This window comes from Pezoporus occidentalis, unplaced genomic scaffold (assembly GCF_034315485.1).
Source record: "Pezoporus occidentalis ecotype Australia unplaced genomic scaffold, CSIRO_AGI_Poc_V1 ctg62, whole genome shotgun sequence".
In the NCBI taxonomy this organism is placed as follows: Eukaryota; Metazoa; Chordata; class Aves; order Psittaciformes; family Psittacidae; genus Pezoporus; species Pezoporus occidentalis.
In genome coordinates, this window is record NW_026915966.1 from 477,669 (window position 1) to 500,461 (window position 22,793).

Genomic DNA, 22,793 nt, shown 5'->3' on the forward strand with positions numbered 1-22,793 from the left:
TTGGTGAGCCCGCCCCGGACAGGCTCCGTCCCACAGCCTCACCCCCTCACACAGCCCCCCCTTCGGCACACGCTGAGCCCCGCGGCACGCACCGGAGGGGAGCACGGAGCCGAACCCCAACCCCGGGCAGGGCCCCCGGCCGCAGCCCGCCCTCAGCCCAAGGCCCGCCTCAGCCGCCCGGCGCCGCACTGCGCCTGCGCGCCGCGGGGGGTGCTGGGACGTGTAGTCCAGCGGTTGTAAAATGGCGGGCGGGGGTTCGGGGCACGGCCCCGCGCTCCCAAGGACGGGCGGATGGCATTGGGATGAACCGGGATTTAGGCGGTTCCTGCAGCACGGCGCCTGGTGGGAAGGGAGGACATCATGGAGACAAGGCAGGCCTTGTTCCTGATGGTTCTTCCTGCGCGGTTATAGCCTTGGTACACAGTCACGTATAGGAGCAAGTGTTTTCCTTCCCTCGTTAAAGTGGAAGGGAAGAAAGGGTTTCCACACTTTTCAGTAGGTACCAAGCTATAAACAGCACGGTTCTGATCCACCCTGTCCTGCTGCAGCCTTAGAAGAAAACCCAGAGCTCCAAACCACATCATTTCTGTATTGACTTGACTGAAAAATAAACTTGGGATAACAAAATCCAGGCATTTCCACCACAAACTCCTTGACTATACTTGGATTTGAGCATAATAACTAAAAGCAACTGTTCAAAACCAAGGCAAACCCCCAAATAGGCCTTTTCCTAGTGTGTATTAGACTGCAAAATGGACCAGCACTCAGCCCATGAGCAGAGGCTGACCGCGCAGCGCTGCCGCGCACCGTGGTCACACACCCGGGCAGTTCTCCTTCAGCAACAAAGGGAAAAGGACCTGCAAGGCGCTGATGGAGCAGGGCAAAAGCTCATGAGTGGTGTGAGCGATGGCAATGTTGTGTGCCCATCATCCCCTCAGCAAGGTCTCCAGAGACAGCTGGTGTGTCTCCTTACAACAGTGCAGTCTGTACCGCAAAGCACTCCAGCTGTTGGGTAAAAAGAGTAGAGAAAAGCAAGCGGGGAAATACTGCAGTGCTGCCCACCCACTCAGCTGATGCACGGTCTTTGGTCCTTGCACCAACATCATCGTTCAAATCATCACAGACTGGTTTGGGTTGAAGGGACCTCAAAGCTCACCCAGTTCCAACCCCCTGCCACGGGCAGGGACACCTTCCACTAGACCAGACTGCTCCAAGCCCCTGTGTCCAACCTGGCCTTGAACACTGCCAGGGATGGGGCAGCCACAGCGTCTCTGGGCACCCTGTGCCAGTGCCTCACCTTTCCCCCCTCCTCACTGTTCGTAATGCCACATGCCAAGTGACATAGCTCTGCGCTGACACAGCTTGAAAGAGGAATGAATTCAGCCACGCATGCCGAGACCAAACTACAATGCTCCAGAGGCTGTGTACTTCAGGCCAGAACACACCTTACAGCCTCTTCCCACAGCAATTCAGTATCCTATAGGATATAACATATACATTAGCTCCATCAATTGTTATTTTGGTCAGTGAACTGAAATAAGACAGATGCTCAAGTGAAGAATTCAATGTATATTTATTATTCACAGTTAATTACTATCTACCAAATGCTGCTGCAGAGTTAAAGGATTAAGTACATAGGCCTTTTTTTTTTTCATTTAAACACTGATTTTTTTTTTCTTTTAATATATATACACACACAAGACATATGTCTGCAAGGCTGCATGATATACACCAATTCCAAAATAAGGAAACAATCAAATGGTCCAGGTGTAGAATGCCATAGATTCCTTTTCCAATCACTTTACAAAGAAGGAAGAAAGTGAGTGACAGCTAGCAAGGAGAGGGGGAGAAAGTAATAACTCTACAGGATAGCTCTCTCTTTCATCTGCTGGAAAATGAAGTGTAAGGCAGAGTCCATGTCAGGAAGAAAACGTCTGTAACACTTAGTACAAAAAAAGGCACCCTCCAACTCAAGATTGCCCATGCTCAGGCAGGGCAGGAGGAGATCTCTGCTGCAGGGTTTGGATTCGTTGGTGGGGTGAAGGGAGCCAAAAAGGCCATCCAAAGGAAAAGTAATGCAACTGAAGATTGGCACAGAGAGCAGTGGGGCTCTGTTGCTTTCCTTTCTCTCCAGTTTAATGTCACACTGCTCTGGTGGAGGAGCAAATGGCCCCAGAAAACACCATTCTGGTGCGGGTTACAGTCATCACACAGCCTGCTGTGAATGGGGAGAGGGGTGGGAGGGGAGCTACTTCAACAGTAACACTGACCTGAGGAGGGAGGAGAAACTGGAGAACAGTGATGCCAACCCCACATTTCAAGAGCAACACGACTGCAAATATTCCCTATCCAGGCCAAAGAGACAGGCTGATTACATGCATCACGTAGAGACATTCACTAAGAGCATAAAGTTTTCTTTTCAAGCACTATTTCTTGAGATTTCTCTGCATTATAAAGTTTTCCATCAAAGGAATGTACATTTTGTAGGACATCTCAGGGCTATTATTCCTCAAATTCCCCCCGCCCCTTAACCCTCCCCTCCCCAAAATATTCTTCCTCATCTTCCCTGGTCATAACTTCCCCCCCTTTCTCTTACTTCTTTTGAGGCTCCTGGTTGCAGCTCCCCACCTCTGAGCAGCACAAGTTGCCACTTGAATGCCTTGATTTACTTTCCTTGGAAGAAGGGAAGTTCAACAGTTAAGACAAATCTTAAGATTAAAGCTCCATCTCTTGCTTGTAGATTCCTCTCAAGTGTGCATTGATAAAACCACCCTCCTTCACACCCCTCCCCCAAAAGTATTTATTTACACATAGGCAGGGAAAAAAAAAAAGTAGTTCTGGACTGTCCTTTTAACTTAAAAAGAATAAAAAAAGAAAAGAAGGGAAAGGCACTATGGAAAAAAGTACAGAATGTGCTCAACCGTACACCTTTAAGGAAAGAACACAACAAAAGCGCTGTCAGCACAGCATGAACAGACCCTCAGTTGTATGTTGGAGTTTCTCAAAGCAGCTCTGTGACTCCAAAGAAAAGAACAAAAAGCCACACAACTCTTCTCCCTTCCCCTGCTTGGAAGCTGCTGAGCTTCAGAAGAAAGTGCCAAAGGAGAAGAGACAATAAAACTTAAGATTAACACCTCATCTTTCCCAGGCAAGAAGAGCTGAATGTTGAAGGCAAAAGCAGAGACTGATGATTTTTGCTTTGTTTTAAAGGCAGGACTGTGGATTTGGTTCTTCTCTCATGTCCCTTCATGTCAAATGAAGACCGTTTGCAGAGAGAGAAAATACCAGCAGAGTTTCTCCCTTTTCCTTTTACTGCATGGCTAGGACTTTATATGGCATTAAAACTTCATGCACTGATGGACAGAGGGAGGGAGGGGAAACAAGAAGAGTGGGTGGAAGGGGGTAACCCAGGAGCAGCTGAGGAAATTTGTTATTTTCATTGTTTTCTCTCTCTTTTTTAAGGATAACTTTTGGTGTGTAAGTTGAACTCTTCCCCCCCCAGCCCCTGAAGTTCCGTACTGAGTGAAGGAGGGTCACCTCCCGCTGAAAGGTGACTCGGGTTTTATCGCCGCGTGATTTTAGGTCACTGGCTGCAGTTAGGCTCTGTATGTGTATTTACTGCTTCTCTTGTTTCTTTAAATAATCTCTAATATTTATCTCTAGATGTTCCGGTTCACTGGGTTCACGTAGTTGCGCGGAAACATGCCCGTCTGTCCGTGGCAGGCTCCCTTCCACCAGTTGGGGTCAGAATTGTCAAGGACTTGGATAAAGTCTCCACGTCGGAAGCCCAGCTCTCCTTCCTCTTGGGGATCGAAATCAAACAGGGCCTGAACGTATGTCGGTTGCTGGAAGGGGAAAGGAAGAGAGACACAAAGTGAGAGTCGTCCACAGTGCTCGAGAAACCTGCTCCTTCAGGCAGGAGCTTAACCTACACCAGGGTTAACAGTGAACATTTGGGCTGTTCCGTTTCCCTGCAAGCCAGCTTACAGCATCTGTAACAGGAGGCTAAAAGAGGAAGGCATAGTCTATAGAAGACCTTTGAAAAAGTCAAGTTGCTGTGAAAGAGCAGAAATAAAGATAGCTGATGACTCAGATGTTTTCCTAGTGTTTTCCAGTCTTCGTGACCTACTGTAAAGCTGTATGTACTGCAATACAATAGTATTCTATTCATTCTGTGCTGACCAACTGACAGTGTGAATATTACTGATCTACCTACCACAGTGATACACAAAGCTTATCCTAAAAACTGGATGTTAGCATTTAGATTTTCCTTAAAACTCTCCACTATCAATAAATCCTGTCACAAAGTGTTCTCCCTGGTCAGTAAATACTTCAGTTCCTATGCAAAAGCTAATGGTTCATTTCAAATAAACCTGCATCCTTAAAATCATGAGGTTAGAAAGGTATCTTCATGGCTGTTGTTTTCAGCCAGCTGTTTGCTCATCATCTGTTCATCAGTGACCCAACTGTGCAGAGCCAGATGTTAATTCAGACCAACTGTGGCAAAGGGTGTGCGTGGCACTCGGTGGGCAGCATGAATTCCACCCCCTTTTTTCTCAAGCTAGAACTAGAATGCTGCACATGGAAGCAAAAGGATATATTCAGAATTGACAAAAGGTCCCGTTACATGCAACGTAATGTTCTGACTGCCCTGGGAAATGGAACAAAACAAAGGGCTAGATATCCACAAGCTGCTCTGCTGGCCCTTAACAGTGGTTTTTGTTTTGCCTTAACACTGGCTAGATCCAAAGCAGAAAGCTGGAGATGTTGCATATGCTGTAGCCACCTCTTCAGGGAAGACCAGGACCTTCACTGGCTATGGAGTGGTACAGTTCTACAGTACAGAACTATCCTTTCTTCCTATGTCCTAAACCAGGAGTAAACCCACTTTTAATTCACAGGAATAAGATGATCTTTCTGCAAGAGTATCCATAAGCATTCAGATAAGCCAGCTGTTCAACCAGCAACAATAATGCTTTGTCTGAACTGGACACTAGGAAGTTCCAGGTAGGCTTTGCACAAACATCAACCTTATTTGCCAGGATAATTCTGGCTGCAGGATCTAAAGGCTACACTTCCACAGACATGAAAACATCAGTCAGCTTCTTTCCATCCCTAATCTGCAATCCCACTTCAGACTGTGGTTGCAATAGTCTAAACGTGTGCTCTATGAAGACACTTCTCTTACCTGTGGCACCTGCTCAATGTCCCGGAGAAATATTTGCTGGTTCCTGGAGACAGATGTGGATCTGTGATAATCTACCAGCTCGTTCAAAGAATTGAACTTCACCACCCAGAGGAAATACTTGCCAGCCCCATCTCTAAGCACCTTGAAGTGCTGCACATCATTTCCAAACCTGAACAACACATAAAAACCACATTATTAGTCACCAATCTGGGATGTCACAGAGCTTAGAACAAAAAGGTCACAGTGAAACTGTCAGTGATGCTGATAACACAGATACCGATTGGTATCTGCAAAAAGATGTCTGAAAACCACTTGTCAGTTGTATTTTAAAGAAATCAGGGATCAGAGATAAGACTGCAAATACAGAATTTATCTTGAAAACAATCCTGCAAGCTTCACGTGTGCTTTCCTTGTAATAGGACTTCAGTTTAAAACCAGCTTTTCAAACTACTCTGAATTTGCAGAACCTTCAGGTCTTTTTGTAAAGGGTTTCTGGTGTCACAAAACACTCTTTTATCTTGGCTGACATGCACTATTTCACCTTTTAATTTAACCCTGCATTGCCACAAAGCTGGCATCCAGGACATGTACTTCTTGATGTACTTATGCAGTCACCTGAGCTGCTGAAGACAGTGCACAGAGGACTTTGCAGTACAAAGACAAGGCCACATTAAAGTAGCTGCACCATGGTGCCTTCCAATTCACAATCTCAAATACCACATTCTGAAGTCAAACAGTACAAATGCTTCAGTTTAGCTCTTCACACAGCAATTTCACAACTGACTCGAGCCAGTTTAGGCTTGAGCTACTCTTGCTGTGGTCCTGGGCTTGTCTCTGTCTATCTGTCATGCAGCACCACTGCGTGCGTGTGATAATGCAATACATAAGCTCCAGTCCCATTATAGGTAAATTCCTGGGAAGACACTGTCACAGGGAGAGTAGGATTGTCTCCTTTGGCAGCTGGTTTGGGCTTATGCAAAAAACTGCTTTGCAAAACAAAAGGATCCCACAAAACCCCCCTCATGTTTGAAGGGTGATGCTGCACATGTAATGCAGCAACTTCAGTTCGACGTTAACTATTCTTTCTGACAAGAGATGCCATTCAGTTGAAGCTGCTTTTCCAACAATTTCATTCTGAATACACAGGAACGCTGAAGAGATCCATTGGGATTTTCCAGACGAATGGCACATCGGTATTTTTACTTCAGTCTAAACCACTGCAAACAGACAACAACTGTTCCCCACTCGGCGCACACTGCTCCTGTACATTGGCTGACATAGTAGACGTTAGCTTGGCTATAAAGCTACCAGGAACCATCACATAAGTACTGCCTCTGCTCTCCCTTCCTCAACCTGAGAGCTTCCCACCATTTAAATCCTGCAGATCTTTAGAAAGAAGCCTTTTCCAAAATCAAATAAACAGGGAGGAACAAAATTAACTGAGATTTTACCACCAGATGGCAACACTAAGCTAAAGGCAGCAGAGCCATGCTAGCCTGACTTCACGTTTCTTAAAGGAATGTACTTTTTGGAGTGAAGCTGCCATTTACCTCTAATATTTCAGCTCAGATGATTGTATTCAAGACAAATATAAACTGGAGGACAAAAATTGAGTGAAAGATAACCAGAAAAAGAAGTAATCCTATTGAAACAGATCACTGATAGCTACAGACACCAGCAGATTAGGAATTGTGCATAAATAACCAAACTTTGTTAGCATTTTAAAGCAAATTCTATTGTTTGGATTCTAAAGCAAAGGGGAAGGTTACGGGAAAAAAATATAAAGGCAAAAATCAACTGCTGAGGACAGAACCCTCCCACCCCCAACCCATGTTGAATTAAGTCATGTACCTTTTTAATACCTCCATTTTACAGTGACAGGTAGCATAGTGTTATATGGGCCATGGCTAACCAGCAAGAACTGGTGTATAGCCAGTATTTCTAGCAAGGTTACTCAAGGATGAGAGCTGCTCCTCACTTCACTGTTACTAGAGTGAGTTTCTCTACCAATGGGGAATGCACTTGGGAAAGATCAGAGAGGCCTCCATGTCCCAGTGCCAGACAACACGAATACCCCCGAAGGATGTCCCACGCAGACATGAAAACATATTGGAAGTGTACTACATAGTAATAACTTGTACTGTGTAAGAAGAATGAAGGAGGATGGGAGAAAATATGTACACACTGGGCACTTTGTGGCTGTAAGGAGAAGGAATGAGACTCAAAACCAGACCAACAGATAGTGCCTGGAACTGTATGAGCCAGACAGGAACATGCCACCAGGTCACCCCTGTACTCATTACAAACCAGAGCACATATATTTGTTCTCTTAGAGAGGGACTAAATAAGCATCACTGAAAGAACAGCAATGCTGTAGGGCATCTGGAAGCTTATTCCTACTCCTCAGCATTGCCCTCACCTCACCTTTCCTCATGGGTCCATATGAGCAGTAGGTGGCCTGACTACCACACACAGCTGCTTCTGGGCATTACTTACTTGACTGAGAGGGAGAAGTCCCCAGGAGCACTCTCACTCTCCCTGATGAGGAAGGCACCATCATGTCTCTGTTTGCCCAACATCTCTTCAGCCTTCGCTCGGGGAATCTTCCCAAAAAACCACCTGTGTATGGGGAAAACAACAGGGAAAGAGGAGAATCGTAATTCCTTCATGACAGATGTAGACATTCACAGAAAGATGAAGTGATTCCTAACAGAAGTAACTACACCGCACCTCACCGCCATGCCAATATAGGCCACGGAACCACACAGCTTTTCATAATGCTTCCTCCTGGCAATGAAGCAACCACAACCTGATAAGCAGGTGCTTGCAGTAGCCCTATTCTATGCAATGCAGTGAAGCAGAGATGTGGCAAGAGTGAAATCCTCAAATTATAGGATTTATTTGCAGAGGTGGAAAAAATCCTGCTCAAAATTTAATGCATTATTCACATTGGTTTGCACCCTATAGCACCTGCAGTTTAGCATCTAAAACATCACAACGAGAACCTCATGTATGCAACTGCTTCAGAGTCTCACAAAACACGACTTCGCTAAGATAAGAACCTTGGGAACTGGTTACAACCCTGGATAAAGTTCAAATGTCTACTGTGGTCTGCAATGGTATCTTAGTAATCAGGCCTTCAGAACCTAAAGTCAAACAGATTAAATGCCTTGCTCAAACAAGAAACTCAGGTCCCTTCCTCTGTCACTAAGGAATAAAGTCCCATGTCTCTACCTGCAAAGTTTTAATTGTCCAAAGTGTGCGATGCCATCAACTCAGAGACAACAAAGAAGTCCTTCACTGATGGCTGGTCACTACTGAACTTCCCTATGATAGAGCAGCATTTATGTCACTATTAGCACCCAAAGATAATCAGCAGGAAGCAATTACAGTCTCCTCTATTACTTACGCCTCCTAAGGAGAAGCTACGCATGCCTTAGCCATGGTTTTCAATATAGAAAATTAAAGTTCTTACGGATTTTAAGCACAGAAACATCACTGTTTTAATGGGTAGAAATCTTTACCAAAACTGTAGCATTTGCAAGGTGCAAGGGAAACACCAGGAATTCACTCACAGGTTTCTCTTCAGAAACATCACAGCTGTACAAAGAAGATCCTGTCTATGGATTGACCTATCCTGCGCAAGTAGAAAAGGTGTTCTGTATCCAAACCAATTTCTAATCTCTTTTACATCAGCTGGTAAGTCACCACTACTTCAGGCAGAATAAGTCCTTTCATTCAGCAGGTTCCTGCAGCCCAGAATCCAATCTTTCTGTCCCATCCCACAGCACTGGGGTCAAAGATGTGTATCACACTTCAGAATGCTAAGGCAGGTGCCAGGAGTGGAGTTATGTGCAGATCAAGTGAGAAAAGTCCTGTCCATGTCCCTTGGCTCCATTGCAGAGGAGTGCTGAGCTGGGCATGCAGTTGAGTTCTAGGGAAGAGGCTGATAATACTTGTTTCAGCAGCCTGTCGCCTTGCTTTTTCCTAGAGTGAGGACAATCCCGCAGCTTCCACACAAGCAGTCACATCAAAGAGCTGCAACACGGGAGCCACATCTCAGATTCTTGGCTACTGTGCAGAAGTCTAACCACACATGCTGACCACCTCTTTGACACCAAGGGTGAACCTACCTCAGAGGCAACCAGATAGGCAGCACTGACCAACAGCCCCTGGTAACAGCATTCTTACCCACATTCACATTTGCGCTTCCAGACTACTCCAAGATGAAAGGGAAACAAGGGCTGAGTGGTAGGTCACATGGTGTGGGAAAACCTTCACAACCAAAAAGTACAGCTCAAAGTTCTGAGGAACAGATCACACAGGACAGAAGCACTCAAGCACAGCCTATAACCATTCAGATGGTTGACCTCAGAGGAGAGCACTTAGTAACAAGAGCTCCACATACAAAGTTTACTTTCTATAGTGAAGGGTTTGGTGCAGGAAAAAGAAGTTGCAGAATCCCCCACGAAACAGTCATTTAAGAGAGGCTGAAGCTTTCATAAAGTCACAAAGTCACCAGATCTTCCTCTCTGAGAGGTTCTTCTACGATCACCTAAACATGTTTTACTTGCTTGCAAATCCTGTGTGCATTTTATCCCCTGAAATGGAAAGCAAAAGCTTTCTCACACAACCATCCTATTTCCAGTGATACTTCACAGCATTTAATCCTTTCCTGATGCGTTAGCATCTGTGCTGCTTCTTGGTACCCGAGGTGGTGGCAGAGGCAGCAGAAGGAGCACCTACCTGTCCTCTCTCTGCACTCTGCTGCCTTCAGAAACCCACCTAAAGAAACCAGTATGTGAAACCCCGTCAGAATTCAGAGGTAGTATTTTGTTCCTGGGCTTTTGGCACAATGCTCAGAAAGATAAGGAAGTCCTGGACTTTGACTCTGCCAAATGTTACATAAAGCAAGTTTTATATCATGACTTCAGTATCTTGCCATAGTTCTTGTTAACAAAGTGGTTTAATTCTCTTTAGTTGTCAATTAAGTCTCAATTACTCACATGTGATGTGGAAATGAAAGCCTTATCTTAAAAAAAACCTGAAACTCCTCATCCCTCTCCATAAAATAGAAGGAAAGCCTGAAAGAGCTCAAGAGCACATCTATAATCCTTCCTGAAGCCGCTGTTTTCCCATAAGCTTTACTGAATTCCTACAAAGTACAAGTGTACGATTTGATTAAAGGAAATAAAGCACGTCAAAAATCAGAGAGAATTAGGCCAAAGAAACTGACCACAACATTCCCACAGCTTCCCTATGCTTGGTAACACTTGTCTCCGAGTGTCTTTGTAATGTAGGTGAAACTCAGTCAGCACTGCAAAACCCAATCCAAATCCTGGCATTACTGCTGATGCTGCACAGTGAGAGGGAGATGCACTGATGATGGCACAACACAGAGTTCACATCACTTTCAGACTTGCTTCAATCCACAGTTTGGCAATTCCTTTGGCTTTACTTAACACAACTAGATAGCTTGGCTGAGTTCCACCTATGTTACAATGCTGCAAAGTGAGACTTCAGCAGTATCTTCAAGAAAAGCTGATTAGGAACACAAACACTTGACTTACACACACCATAACCAGCAAATTTTTCCCATGCCCCCTTTACAGAGAGCAAGGTGCCCCTGCACTCACTTGTGCCTTCACAGGAAGCCTCCCTGCCTAGCTTCCTACAGCTCTTCTCTCAGTATCATGCCCATGTCTACTTAAATCTTTGTTAACTGATGTGGCAATTCAGATTAGCCCCTCAGAAGGTGAATGACAGGTGCCCCATTTTCCTTTCAGCTTCATTTGCTACTGGTTACAAAGCAAGCTAAGATTTGCAAAACACAACCAAGAAGAAACCTGGCTCTGGGGCTGGAGTCTCAGATCCTGGGACAGGATTTAAAGCTATTTGCAGTTGCTGTCTTTCCAAATCCTCTTGAAAAGCATTTCTGCCACCTCCCCACAACACGATTTGATACCAGGCTGAGAAAAGGAGCATTCCCTTTCTCAGCTGCCTGCAGTGTGCTTTTTGTATGACGTGTATGACGAGAGAGCTCTGCATTACAACTGAGCAAACATTATGCTGTAAAAACTTCTGCATAATTTCCCAGGGCTCTTAACACACTAGTTCAGACTCCCAGCATTGCTGACACATGGCGCTAACTCCATCCAGCTGCCATCAGCAGTTTAAACAGCTTCAGAAAAGGTCAAAGTAACCATACTTAAAAAACACCAATTCATCCACCTGCAGGTTTGCTCATTCCCTTTTGGTTATCAAAAACCTGACAGCTCTATCCCTTGAAACCATGGATGATTACAGAACAAACTGATCATTACAGAAGACATCACCAGATTAGAACTCAAATGCCTGCAAAAGTGTTGCAAACTGATGTATGATGATTGAAAGAAATGATGAAGAGAAACTACAATGTACATTTGTGATCCCCTGATCATGCCAGATCAAACCAGAGGGTGGCCTGTTTGGTGAGGAAGGTGCTGGAGCAAATGACTGTTAGGTCTTGTCTGACCTAAATAATTCTGTGATTCCATACTCAGGATGTGACAAACATACGAAGAGTGCTCAAATATCCTTAAACATGTTTCTGTTTAAGGCAGGTGTGAATGCCAGTTTTTACTCTTATCTGCTATGCTAAGTAAAACAGAGAATCATCACAGGAACACAGTCACTCTCTTTCCTGTGACAGCTCACTACTGAAGAGTTCTCTGCTGGTTTATGCCTGCTGCCCCCAAGACCTGTCTGACCCTACAGCAAAACACCAGAGCAATGACCAGAAAAGCTTCCAAAAATGCCCTCCTAAACAGCTAGCTGTGAATGAGTTACAGTAAACGGTATATCCAGAGATATGACTCAACAGCATCCTTTATCTAACTACACATTTTGGTAGATCCGGTAAGGTACAGTCTGCAAAGTATTCAGCAGAAAATCTTTCTGTTTGAGAGGATGCACAAAAGCAAGATCAGGGGAGCCTGTCACCAAAGCTCTACTTACGGATGTGGTTTCATTTCTATGTAGTTCTTGGGAATGAAGCCATCTTTTCCATTGAGTTCTGCCTTGTACCAGTTCTGATCGCATTCTTCATTCAAAACCTGAAGGAAGCAAACAAAAAATAAGCTTATGAACCTTCAAAATACAGCAGAAGTGGTGAAGGTACTCGCTTATTCTTCCCTTTCTTGTTTCTAAGACTGCTTTTGTGAGATGAGCCTGTAAGAAATGCTGCCAGTCAACCTGCTTTGCTGCATCTCGTGAGTGTTCAGAATTGTAATTTAAAATAGCCAAAGGAATTTAGTGCCAACCCCCCATGCTTCAGTAAGAAAGTCACTCAAGTCCACAGGTACTTTTAACAACACCGTCTTTGGCACATCTTTGGGCTGTCATCATCACAAAATTCTGTTCAAAATCTGCAAGCCAAAAAATTCCATTTCTTTATCCCTTCTAATAATCAGTTTTCCCTGGATTCAGCTGACAAAGCTGATGCCTTCAGCATGAACATGATTCCATCCAGCTTTTCTACATTTGCACTGGTTGCACGCTGGGTATGTTAAAGGTTCAAGGCAACACCTCTATTATAGAGGATTCTACAAACCACCCCCTCATGACAACATTAGCACAAGTACGGATACAACTGGCAGCTTCGGCTGGTTTTGTCAATACAAGTTAAACCCAGGTTAAAACAGCAGAGACAGTGACCTGCCTGGTGAGCATGTTTTATGTTAGTAAGACAAGTTAAACACACAAACAGCAAAGGTACACGGACAAAGTTTCTTTAAGGGATACTTTCCTTACTCTAACTTTATTCTACAATGAATGAAAGATGAGGAGTCACAAGAGAGGAGTCACATGAACAGGTACTTAACAAAGCACAGATTGATACTTCAAAGCATATGTGCTCTTAAAACTTCAGTGCTTTATTTTTCATGGCATTTGTGGTGCAGTGCAATAGGCAAGGCTGGTGCCATCCTGAAAGCAGTCTCTTTAATTGTGATATGTTATGGAAATAAAGCCATGCTATAGGCTGAAACTACCTCTCCTCAGACTGATTTTATCTGGTATTGAAGCAAACGCTGCACAGAACCTGCCCCCCCTTTAAAATGAAGCACCACAACACCACTTTTCCAGAGCACTTCTCAGCTTTCTGAGGCGTTTTTTTTTTAGCTTTGTAACAATGGCAAACAAAAAGCTGGATCTGAGTTTTGGTTTAGTTATTTACTTAAAGCTTCAGATCACAGAAGTACCACATGAGCAGCATTGCCTGGATGCGGGTAGATGAGGAAACGCAAAGAGAAAGACACCACAAGTACAGATCTCGAGATCAATACTACATACACACATAGTTACCATGAAGACATCCACCAAATAAACCCCAAAACCACTCTTCTCTATCTCACTGTTGCTTTTGGAAGGGTGATGAGAGGAAATAAAAGAAGATAAAAGCAGAGAGGAATTTGCAAGTGCAGGCTTTAAAATTCTTACAGCTGATGGGAGTTCTCTGGAAAATTCAACTCTAAAGATCAATGTCTGCTGCCCTTCAAACACACGTGACAGATCAGCACCCTCATCTGCCTCACTGCTCACTGCTACATAGGAAAGAGGAAAACCTCAGCACCTACTGAGATGAAACCTGGCAAAGAAAAGAGAATACAGATACTGGACCTGCTCAGTGAACTACAGCAGGCAATGTTACCTGGCTGTTCCTTAACTCCCAACTGATGATGTGCATCCTCCACGTGCCAGCATTTCCACTGCAGAACTGGCACAGGAGCAGGGCCACATCTACAGAACTTTAGGTGAGCAAAGTTATGCACCTTTACAGCCCATATTGTAGTATTTTCAGCTGAAGAGACTTTAACACTGAGAAGATCCTAACTACTTTTATATGGATAAAAATACTCAAGCTGTCCTCTGTGCAATTATTACTTTGGGCTTCCATTTATTTATTTACAAGCAATTTTAGCATGCAGTACAGTTCAGTCATTTAGAAAGGATAACCTGACCACAGGTTCAAGTGTGGCTCTGTTACAGGCTTGGAGGTAAAAGCCAATGCAGATCCACAGATGTAAGCAAGAAAGCAGTGCACATCTCTTACAACCACCATAGTGACTGCGAGGCAGCATTCTGTGCAGAAACACATTCAGCCCCAGAATACAAAGTACAGGTAGATGACACCAACAGGCAGCTGTGGGATACTGGGCAGGGAAGATGAAGATTAAAATGAGGAGGAAGTCTCGCTGTTACATACCTCAGCTGCCATCACGAGAGTCATTTACAATACAACAGAACACAAACATGACACATTGTGATGTGATTTCTAACAAGCAGGATTTTATGCAATCACGTGTGTTCCTTTATCAAAGACAGCACAGATTAAACCTTTGATAACACTGTGTCCTCCAAACTTGTTTCATTACCATCAGAGAACAGTTAAGGGATATGGCAGTCTGTTCTTTTTCCAAGAAGAGGATAAAAAGGGCAAACGAGCTTCATGTGAAGGACACTACTATGGATCTGTGTGTTTAATACTGCTGCACTTGGCAATGGCTATTAAAAGGTACCAGAACTTCTAATTTAAATTATTTTAATGAGTTTTATCTTGCTCTGAAGATATGCTAATAGGCGTGGAGGAGCCAAATCACACAGGGCTTGGGGTACTCATCAATTCATGGCCTGAAGCCAAATGCCAGGGAGGGAGCACTGCTGAAGCAGGCATTAAGCTTTGCGACCCTCAGAAATAGCTCGTTAAAAGGCAGAGTAAGGAGAACTGCCTACACAGATGCATGTACAACCTGGTCGGAGGACTTCTGCTGTAATAATGAATCCTCCGCAGCTTCCCCCTTCAGTCGCTTTGTTTGCTCCAAGGGCTTTTTTTCCTGCTTCACACCCAGGCTCATGGATCTTGAGCTCCTGTAGTCCTTTCTAGGATCAGTTTAACTAGCTATCACAGCTCCATTCACACCCCAGCACACAGCCAAACTCCCCATGCCCTATATTATATACCAGAGAGCTTAGACACACACAGTAACCCTGTGAACACCCCTGAGTCTTTCCTCTTTCCAGGTCTTGCAGCGTGCACTCCTCCAGAGGCAACACAAGGTCCTGTTTGCTGTACAAAGCTCCATGTTCATGCACTGTTTCAAGAGGACTCATCTCCACAACAGAGATACCTGCAAAATCGTTGTTTCCTGACAGAGTCTCAAATAGACACTGCTGGGGCTGTTCCCAGTGCTCAGCCAAGTAAAAATGAAGCTTTTTAAAGTACTGAAGTACCTTAAATTCAGAGCAACTTTGCAGTCACATGCACAAGGCTGGAATTTGGGTGCTGCTATTATGAAGTTACGCAGCTGTATGACAACTGCAGGATAGTTATGTAAAATTACAGCCTTCAAGAAAACAACTTATGCCAGTAATGAAATACAGCTAAAAAGTAAGTCAGGAACACATGAACTCTCTGCACTGATGTATCAAGCTTAAGATATGTGCATCTGACATTGCTCTTTTAAACTGTAAACCCACTGAAATAACTGACTTTAAACCATTATGCTGCAAAGCACTGAAAGAAAGGCATCCAGTAAATCCCTCTATCCCGTAGCTCCAGCTGGCCTCCAGTGATTTCCAGACAGTAAAATGTATCACCTGGATCCTTAAAACACAGTGCTAAGCCTCTAAGGAAAATAAAGGTTCTTACCTGAGCTATGGTTAAGATTTTCCCAGACTTATATTCCCAAGTTATAACTTAGTCCAAGTACTGCATGTATCACTGGGTTTTGCTTTGAAAACTTCCCCAAGTACAAATAAACACCAAGAAACAAAGCAACAAAACGAACCTTAAAGATTCAGTGCTCCAAAGGGAGACAGCCTTCAGAGGCTGCACAGAAGTCTAAAGGCACAAACACTTATTTCTCTCGACTGCTAAAAGCTGCTGCTGTTTGTATAGGTCACAACATAAAGCATTCCTTTGCAGCCAAACCCCCTGTCTGCTCTAGATCTAAGCAAATCTATGCCAGAGCGTCTCTTCCTTTCACACTGGGGCATCTGTGCCTAAGAGGAGGAAGAAGGAAGGATATTTTTAGCTACTCCATTTGAACACATAGTGCCATGTGATGTCCTCAGCCTGCAGTCAGCCTTGTTTTACTGTAACAGTGGCTCAACTGCTGCCCATCAGTTTCCTACTTTGATAATAGATCTCTTATCAACAAAAGCCCATCTGTTCCCATGGAAATGAGGCACTGCTCAAGAGGCACAGTTCCCAACTGCAAGCATCCCCAGCCATTCCTAATCCTATACCTAGCGAGTATGTGCACACACAGCCTTTCCACCCTTGTGAACTGTTGCACATCGGTCTTGATCCCCTCAAAACCAACCAACTTTCAGGAACATGCAGGCACTAAACCGGAATGTAACAAGCAGATCTGGCATCTCAACTCTCAAGCTGACTTCCATACGCAAACATGAACTAAACAGAAGTCCTCAAACGTACTTATGTGCTTGCAAATTTAGCCAAATTCATTGGAATGCTCCAGTTCTGGAGTGACAAAACCCAAAAAACTTGTTCAGGAAGGGCTCTGAACTTCCTTATTGTCCTGATCTGTAAAGTTTGGGGATTCTTACTTCGTGTTTCTTAGTGCAGCAGCACAACTGCTCAAGCACGAGCTGTTTGCTGCCAATCTATTTCTGCTCCTCCACAGAGCTGAACTGACACTGCCACAAAGAAAATGATGCACTACATGAAACACGTTGTCAAAGCCTCAGGAATGCTAGGGAAGCGCTTGTGACACTCAGTGTCACAGGGAATTAAAGTGTTAAAATGAACGAATGATTCAAAGGCAGCAATTCTGCAACTGAAGTTTGGAGCCTGGACACGTGTCCCAGGATGGGATGGTGGTTGGGAGGATGGTTTCACCCTCCACAGAGGTGTTTTAACACAGCTTTTCATTTCAGAGGAAAATGGCTCCTTTTCTGCTCCAAGAAGAGAGGTATGAACCCTCTAACAAACCAGTAAGCACCCACTGCTGCAGGGGAAGCTACACGCAGATCCATCAGAGCAAGTTCACTGCAATGGGTTGCCCAGGGAAATTGTGGATGCTCCATCCCTGGCCGTGTTCAAGGCCAGGTTGGACAGAGCCTTGGTTGCCCTGGTTTAGTGTGAGGTGTCCTTGCCCATGGCAGGGGGTTGGAACTGGATGATCTTAAGGTCCTTTCCAACCCAAACCATTCTGTAATTCTATGGTAAGTTCAACACAGTCCATTATAGAGCACTTTTCTTCCCCATAAACTTACTGAGATGGCTCCACAGGACATTCAACCCCAAACATGGCCAGGTAACCAGCAGCTCCCATCCTCAGGTTACACAGATTTCCCTGAACAAGTGAATCCTCCTCACTGTGGCTGCCAAACGTCATCAACAAGGTGGCAGAAACGGCATCCTGGGGAAAGCCAGGGTGATGTGCATGTCAAATGGCACTGTACTTCAATGTGAGCCAATCGAGGTGAGTAGCTCAAGAACTCAGAACTGCTGACAGGTTTTTTATACTTAAATTCAACTTATCATAATTACACATAGGAAATGCAAAATGTCCATTTTTCAGATCAAAACCTAAAGCACCATGTTTGGACATGCTTGAAGACTGCGAACACTTGCTCTCTAGGTAGATATAAAAAGCTGTGAAAACACTTAACCACTGAGTAAGTGTTACTGGAAACAGGATAAAGATTGCTTCTGAAACTGCACTCAGTATCAAACATTATAAAAGAACACCTAAATAATGCATGTAGATTGGAATATAATGCAATGATGTGTTATGGTACAGGTTTTCATTCTCACCCTCTCCCCAGTTCTCATTATCACTATTGAAACACATTTTCCCTCCTCTTTAAAAGCACAAAACACAAACTCTGAAATAATCCTTGCAGAAAGGCTTCCCACCACAGCAAACACAACATACAAGGGCCTTTCCCCCCTGCTCTCAAGCAGTGCTATGGCCAGAGCCCTATCTGAAGTGATGATCGCTGCTTCAACACACTGCCCACAGTGTCGGTTCATGCTGACAGCGCTCACCACAGCAGGCCAAGCTGAAAGCAGGAACCAATGGAGAGCAAATGCTGGTGTCTGGGGTTAAACACTGCTGTCTTTAAATGTATTTCCTTCTTAAAGAGACCAAGAGCTCCAATTCATCTTGAAAGAACCTGGAAACTAGTCCAAAGTAAAATACATGACCAAGGTGAGAGACAACAAACCAGAAATGACAGTGAAAGCCACAGGACACAGCCACTGTAGGAACTCAGCTTCTCTTTCCAAACTATAGATAATACTGTCATGTCCCCCCCCAAGTCTATCACACAAATCAATGGAGGTTCGTCCCATGTAAATGGTCTTGTGTAAATCCAGTATTCCCCTAACCTTCAGCAATGGTTGACGGGAAGAAGTAGCTGGGTAAGATTATAGGAAATGATGTTAGCTCTCACTACATGAGATAAACGCAAGTTGCAATGACAATACCGTGCAGTATTTCACCATGCCAAACTCCAGATAGAGATACAAGGGTCAAGAAACCTACAGTAGCACTGGCTGGCAAGTACAGTAAAGTGTGCTGTAACAAAGCAAAGTGCAAGGAGAGGAATGGAGCTGGGAACCAGCACTCAAGCTTTCACTTCAAAACCACCTTTTTGTGGGTTTTTTTGTATGTAACACAAGAATACTTGAGGCAACTTTAAGTTAGCTGAGGTACAATGAAGTCTAGCCACAAGGACAGAGCTCAGCACAGACTAACTTACCCTGCCTCTCAGGCCTTGCAAGTCTTGTACTACTACTACTTCCCCTCTGGCAAAAGCCTTGAATTATGAAGACTTATTTATTTAAGATAATAGGAGAAAGAGAGAGAAGTAAAAGGAGAACAACCTAGACAACACTTCTCTTTCCCTATCATAGAATGGTTTGCGTTGAAGGGACCCTAAAGCTCATCCAGTTTCAACCCCCTGCCACAGGCAGGGACACCTTCCACTAGAGCAGCTTGCTCCAAGCCCCTGTGCCCAACCTGGCCTTGAACACTGCCAGGGATGGGGCAGCCACAGCTTCTCTGGGCAACTTGGGAGGAAAACCTCAGCATTTTAAGTATATTACAGTGACCTCCAAAATATTCATGGAGACCTTGGAAGGAGTCACTAAAGCTCGAGGAGCTTTGCCACAGGTCTCATCTTCACTGAAGTTCTGTGCAGGAAGCTCCCACTAGCATAAACACATAGAAGTAAAATGATAATGAATTTGCCAGTTCTTCTTATGTTGCTTATGAAAGCTAGTGAGATGTCAGCCTCAGCGATTACAGAATTCTCTCCAAATTAGTCCTGCCACTATTACCACTTATATAAAGGTTAAGCTAAAGATACCACAACATGCGTATTTTCAAGGAGGAGGTTGATGTAAAAACTCCATTATAGAAAGAACAGGAGCCTGCAGTAAAAATCAGTATTGGTGCTTTTACGAGCCAAACAGAAATAGCTCTACAGAGCTACAAGTAGCTCCAGCTCGTGTTCTAATTAGGTTTCCCTCATCTAAAAGACCCCCAAGTGTTTCAGTCCCACCAGGAACTCTCAGAAGAGAGATTAGTTTTATGTTCAGCAACTTTTATGGTGCTGAAGTGAACACTAATTCTGATGAACTTCAGAATGTAAGGGTGAGCGCTCAACATTTGGATGTTGCAGCGAGTTCACTGTCTCGTGTCAGTGTTTGATCAAAATGGACTGCAAGAAAACACGACTGTTATTGCAGCTTAAGCTCCACAGCTTGGCTGGCACATGCAGAGAGCAGAATGCTATGGGATCCACAAGAAGAGTTTCTTAAAAAGAGGAAGGGGAATGTTGTTTTTCCTTAATAGACCCAGGGTGAGTTTACAGTGACTCAAGACCAGGACCAGCCTTTTATAACCAGCTGTAGTGCTCAGGATGTTATCACGGAAACAGAAGACAAAACATCCTTCCTTAATCTCAAACCAAATCCACATCAAATTTGGAAGCATTGAAGGGCATTTGGTCAGTTTTCTGTTGTGTGGATTAATTCACTCAGGTACTCCTTTGGGATGGTCATTTGCTTGTGAGTGTCTTTCCCCACTGAGTTCTTAGGAAGTCAACAGATTAGCACTGTTTCATTCAGGTTTAAGCAGGGTCCCAAAAGAAGAGCCAGCAGTGAAGCACACAAAGAACAGTTCAAGCTCTAAGCCTAGAGAGCTCTACACCATCCTCCATCTTTTTCACTGAGTAAAGAGAAGAGCCTTGAATTCAGAGTAAAAACCTGCTCTATTTGGAAAAGGTCCAAAATCCAAACCCACACCCCAAAATAACCCAAATGCATATATGCACATCTGTACATAAAGAACAGAGTATACATTGCCTTAAGCATCTCAATAAACCCTCCATTTTGAGAAGAAATTTACCTAGTGGTCAGACTAAGGTCTCCTGGTTTCTATTCCTGCATCTGCTGCTAACACAAATGTTATGAATTCCAGGCCATCTTAAAAGAGGGGTTGTTTCCAGCTATCCCTTCCAGTTCAGCAACATGGATACCAAGCATAAAACACATCTGTTACCATATGCTCTGGACTATTTCTCCTAAAGTACAACTTTTCAGGCCTTTAATGAAACCGTGAGGCTTTTGTAAGAGCTCTTGGCACGAGCTCTGAGGGATGCAGGTCAAAAGCCACTCTACCAGAAAATACTACTACTACTAACCCCCCCCATCACACATTCCAGTGAGTGTTTCTGAGCTGCTTGCAAACTTCACACAGACACAGTGCCAGCACATCAACCGTGGCCTTGCGGCTGTTCGCAAGGCTCTCAATAGCACAGATTTCTCACACGACTTCCCTCATCACACAGGCTCTGCTGTAAACCATTCCTTGATAATGCGTATCTAACAGAAAAGCTCAAAAAGGTAACGAAGAACAAGCAATCACGTAACATGTCCTTGCCATTCCAGCTGTGGTTGCCCTTTTAGAGCTTTACAATACAAATGAAGCTGGTCACCCAGTAAAAGTGAGAAATACCCTGGGGAAACACACATGTGTGACAGTCCATAAATCAGACTAGATTCACAGCCTGTGAAATCCAGTCTTAATGTGCTTTGCATAACAATTTTACTTAATACCCCAGAGTTCCTATTTCTATTCCTAATTCTATTTGCATGCATCCTAATACCTTACTAAAATGCACTGCTGGGGAATGTATTCCCCACCATGTCTGAGGAAGCAGATACACCCATTGCACAGAGACAGCGACAATTCCTCTGTGATTATACAACAGAGCTGAGACCAGAAGGCAGAATTCCTTGCTGGTTGCCCCACACCTTGCCTATAACCACAAGTAGTCAACACTACTAGAGGACAATGAAAGGCTGGCATCTCATTGAAGAACAGGATTCTTCACAGTCCAACACTCCACTCCTGTACTTTCATTCTTAATTATTGCTTTTCCTAGCACACAATGTTCACCCACCAATTTTAAGCAGCCAGGAACAGTTATTTGTGGAGTTACATCAAGCAATTGCTCCATGTAAAGAGGTTCTCTATTACAACCATTCTAATGCTTGTACACAACAGGATTGCTATGACGTACATAGTAATAACAGGTTAAAGTCCAAAAGGATGTGTCACGGAAGCTGCTTAGTAACAGCTATGCAATGCAAACCTCTAGAGAAGGTGACTGCAGCCACTGAAACTGAATATTGCTCAGTTCACTTGGTGTTCTGCAGGAAGACCAAACTCTATCCCAGTGCTGGGAATGCTGGGCAGAAGAGATGATAACTAGTGGAACTTAATCACTGATCAGAAACCTAGAGGTGGTTTAAAGTCTTGTAGCTTTAAAGTCTTGTGGACTTTAAGCTACAGTGCTCCCCAGCCAAGGCCTTACATGCTCCAAGTGGAATTTCTTTGCATGTTGTACAAGTATTACAGCCCTGTCTATACATCTCATTGTAAGTTTTGCTTAAGAGTGTGACACCACCTCAGTTTCAGCCAGTTTCCCACTGTAATGTTTACGGTATTTCCAGAGGAACTGATACCTAGCTACCTATTCCCCAGCCTGTATTTGGGCAGTTGATTCTTTCTGCCTGTGTGTTTTAATAGTACATTAATCCTTGTTGAACATCTTCCTGGTTTTAGAATACATTCCTTCACTGTATCTTCAGCATAAGCCCAACTCAACTAATAATCACCACAAATATTATAAGCATGCCCTATTTCATCACCCAGTTCATTAACGCAGTATTATCATAGCCAAGATTACACTGTGAAAAGACACTCAGTGCAACAGTGGACCTCTGCTACCCAAGCTTGGTTGTGATTTTCTACATCCCTCCTATGGTAAATTTCACCTAAATGAGGTCTCCCTGGTAGCTTATAAAACAGGCTGCCTGTGTCAGTGGACTACTGGGCGTGATACCCTGGGATGCACTGGGAAATTCAAGTGACCAGCAACATGTGTACAGACATAAGGAAAACTGCAGTGTTGGTGTACTTCAAAAACCTGGAAAAAGACAAAATGCACCTACCTTGCCCTGACAACCACAGACTAGCTGGCCAGGAGCAAGTCAGGCATCAATGTTAAGTGCCTGCTACAA

General features: G+C 44.1%; 1 protein-coding gene across 2 annotated transcripts in view; it reads right to left on the reverse strand.

Annotated features, from left to right (window-relative positions):
- Positions 1–1,554: 1,554 nt before the first annotated feature.
- GRB2 (growth factor receptor bound protein 2) overlaps positions 1,555–22,793 on the reverse strand; it is a 59,088-nt gene continuing 37,849 nt past the window's right edge. For both annotated transcript variants that reach the window (XM_062639850.1, XM_062639849.1), the window contains 4 exons: positions 12,185–12,282; positions 7,685–7,807; positions 5,189–5,357; positions 1,555–3,845 (listed from right to left, as the gene is read on the reverse strand). In XM_062639850.1, coding sequence (XP_062495834.1) covers positions 3,660–3,845; positions 5,189–5,357; positions 7,685–7,807; positions 12,185–12,282 — 576 coding nt within the window. In that variant the 3' untranslated portion in view covers positions 1,555–3,659. The remainder of the gene's footprint in view (positions 3,846–5,188; positions 5,358–7,684; positions 7,808–12,184; positions 12,283–22,793) is intronic.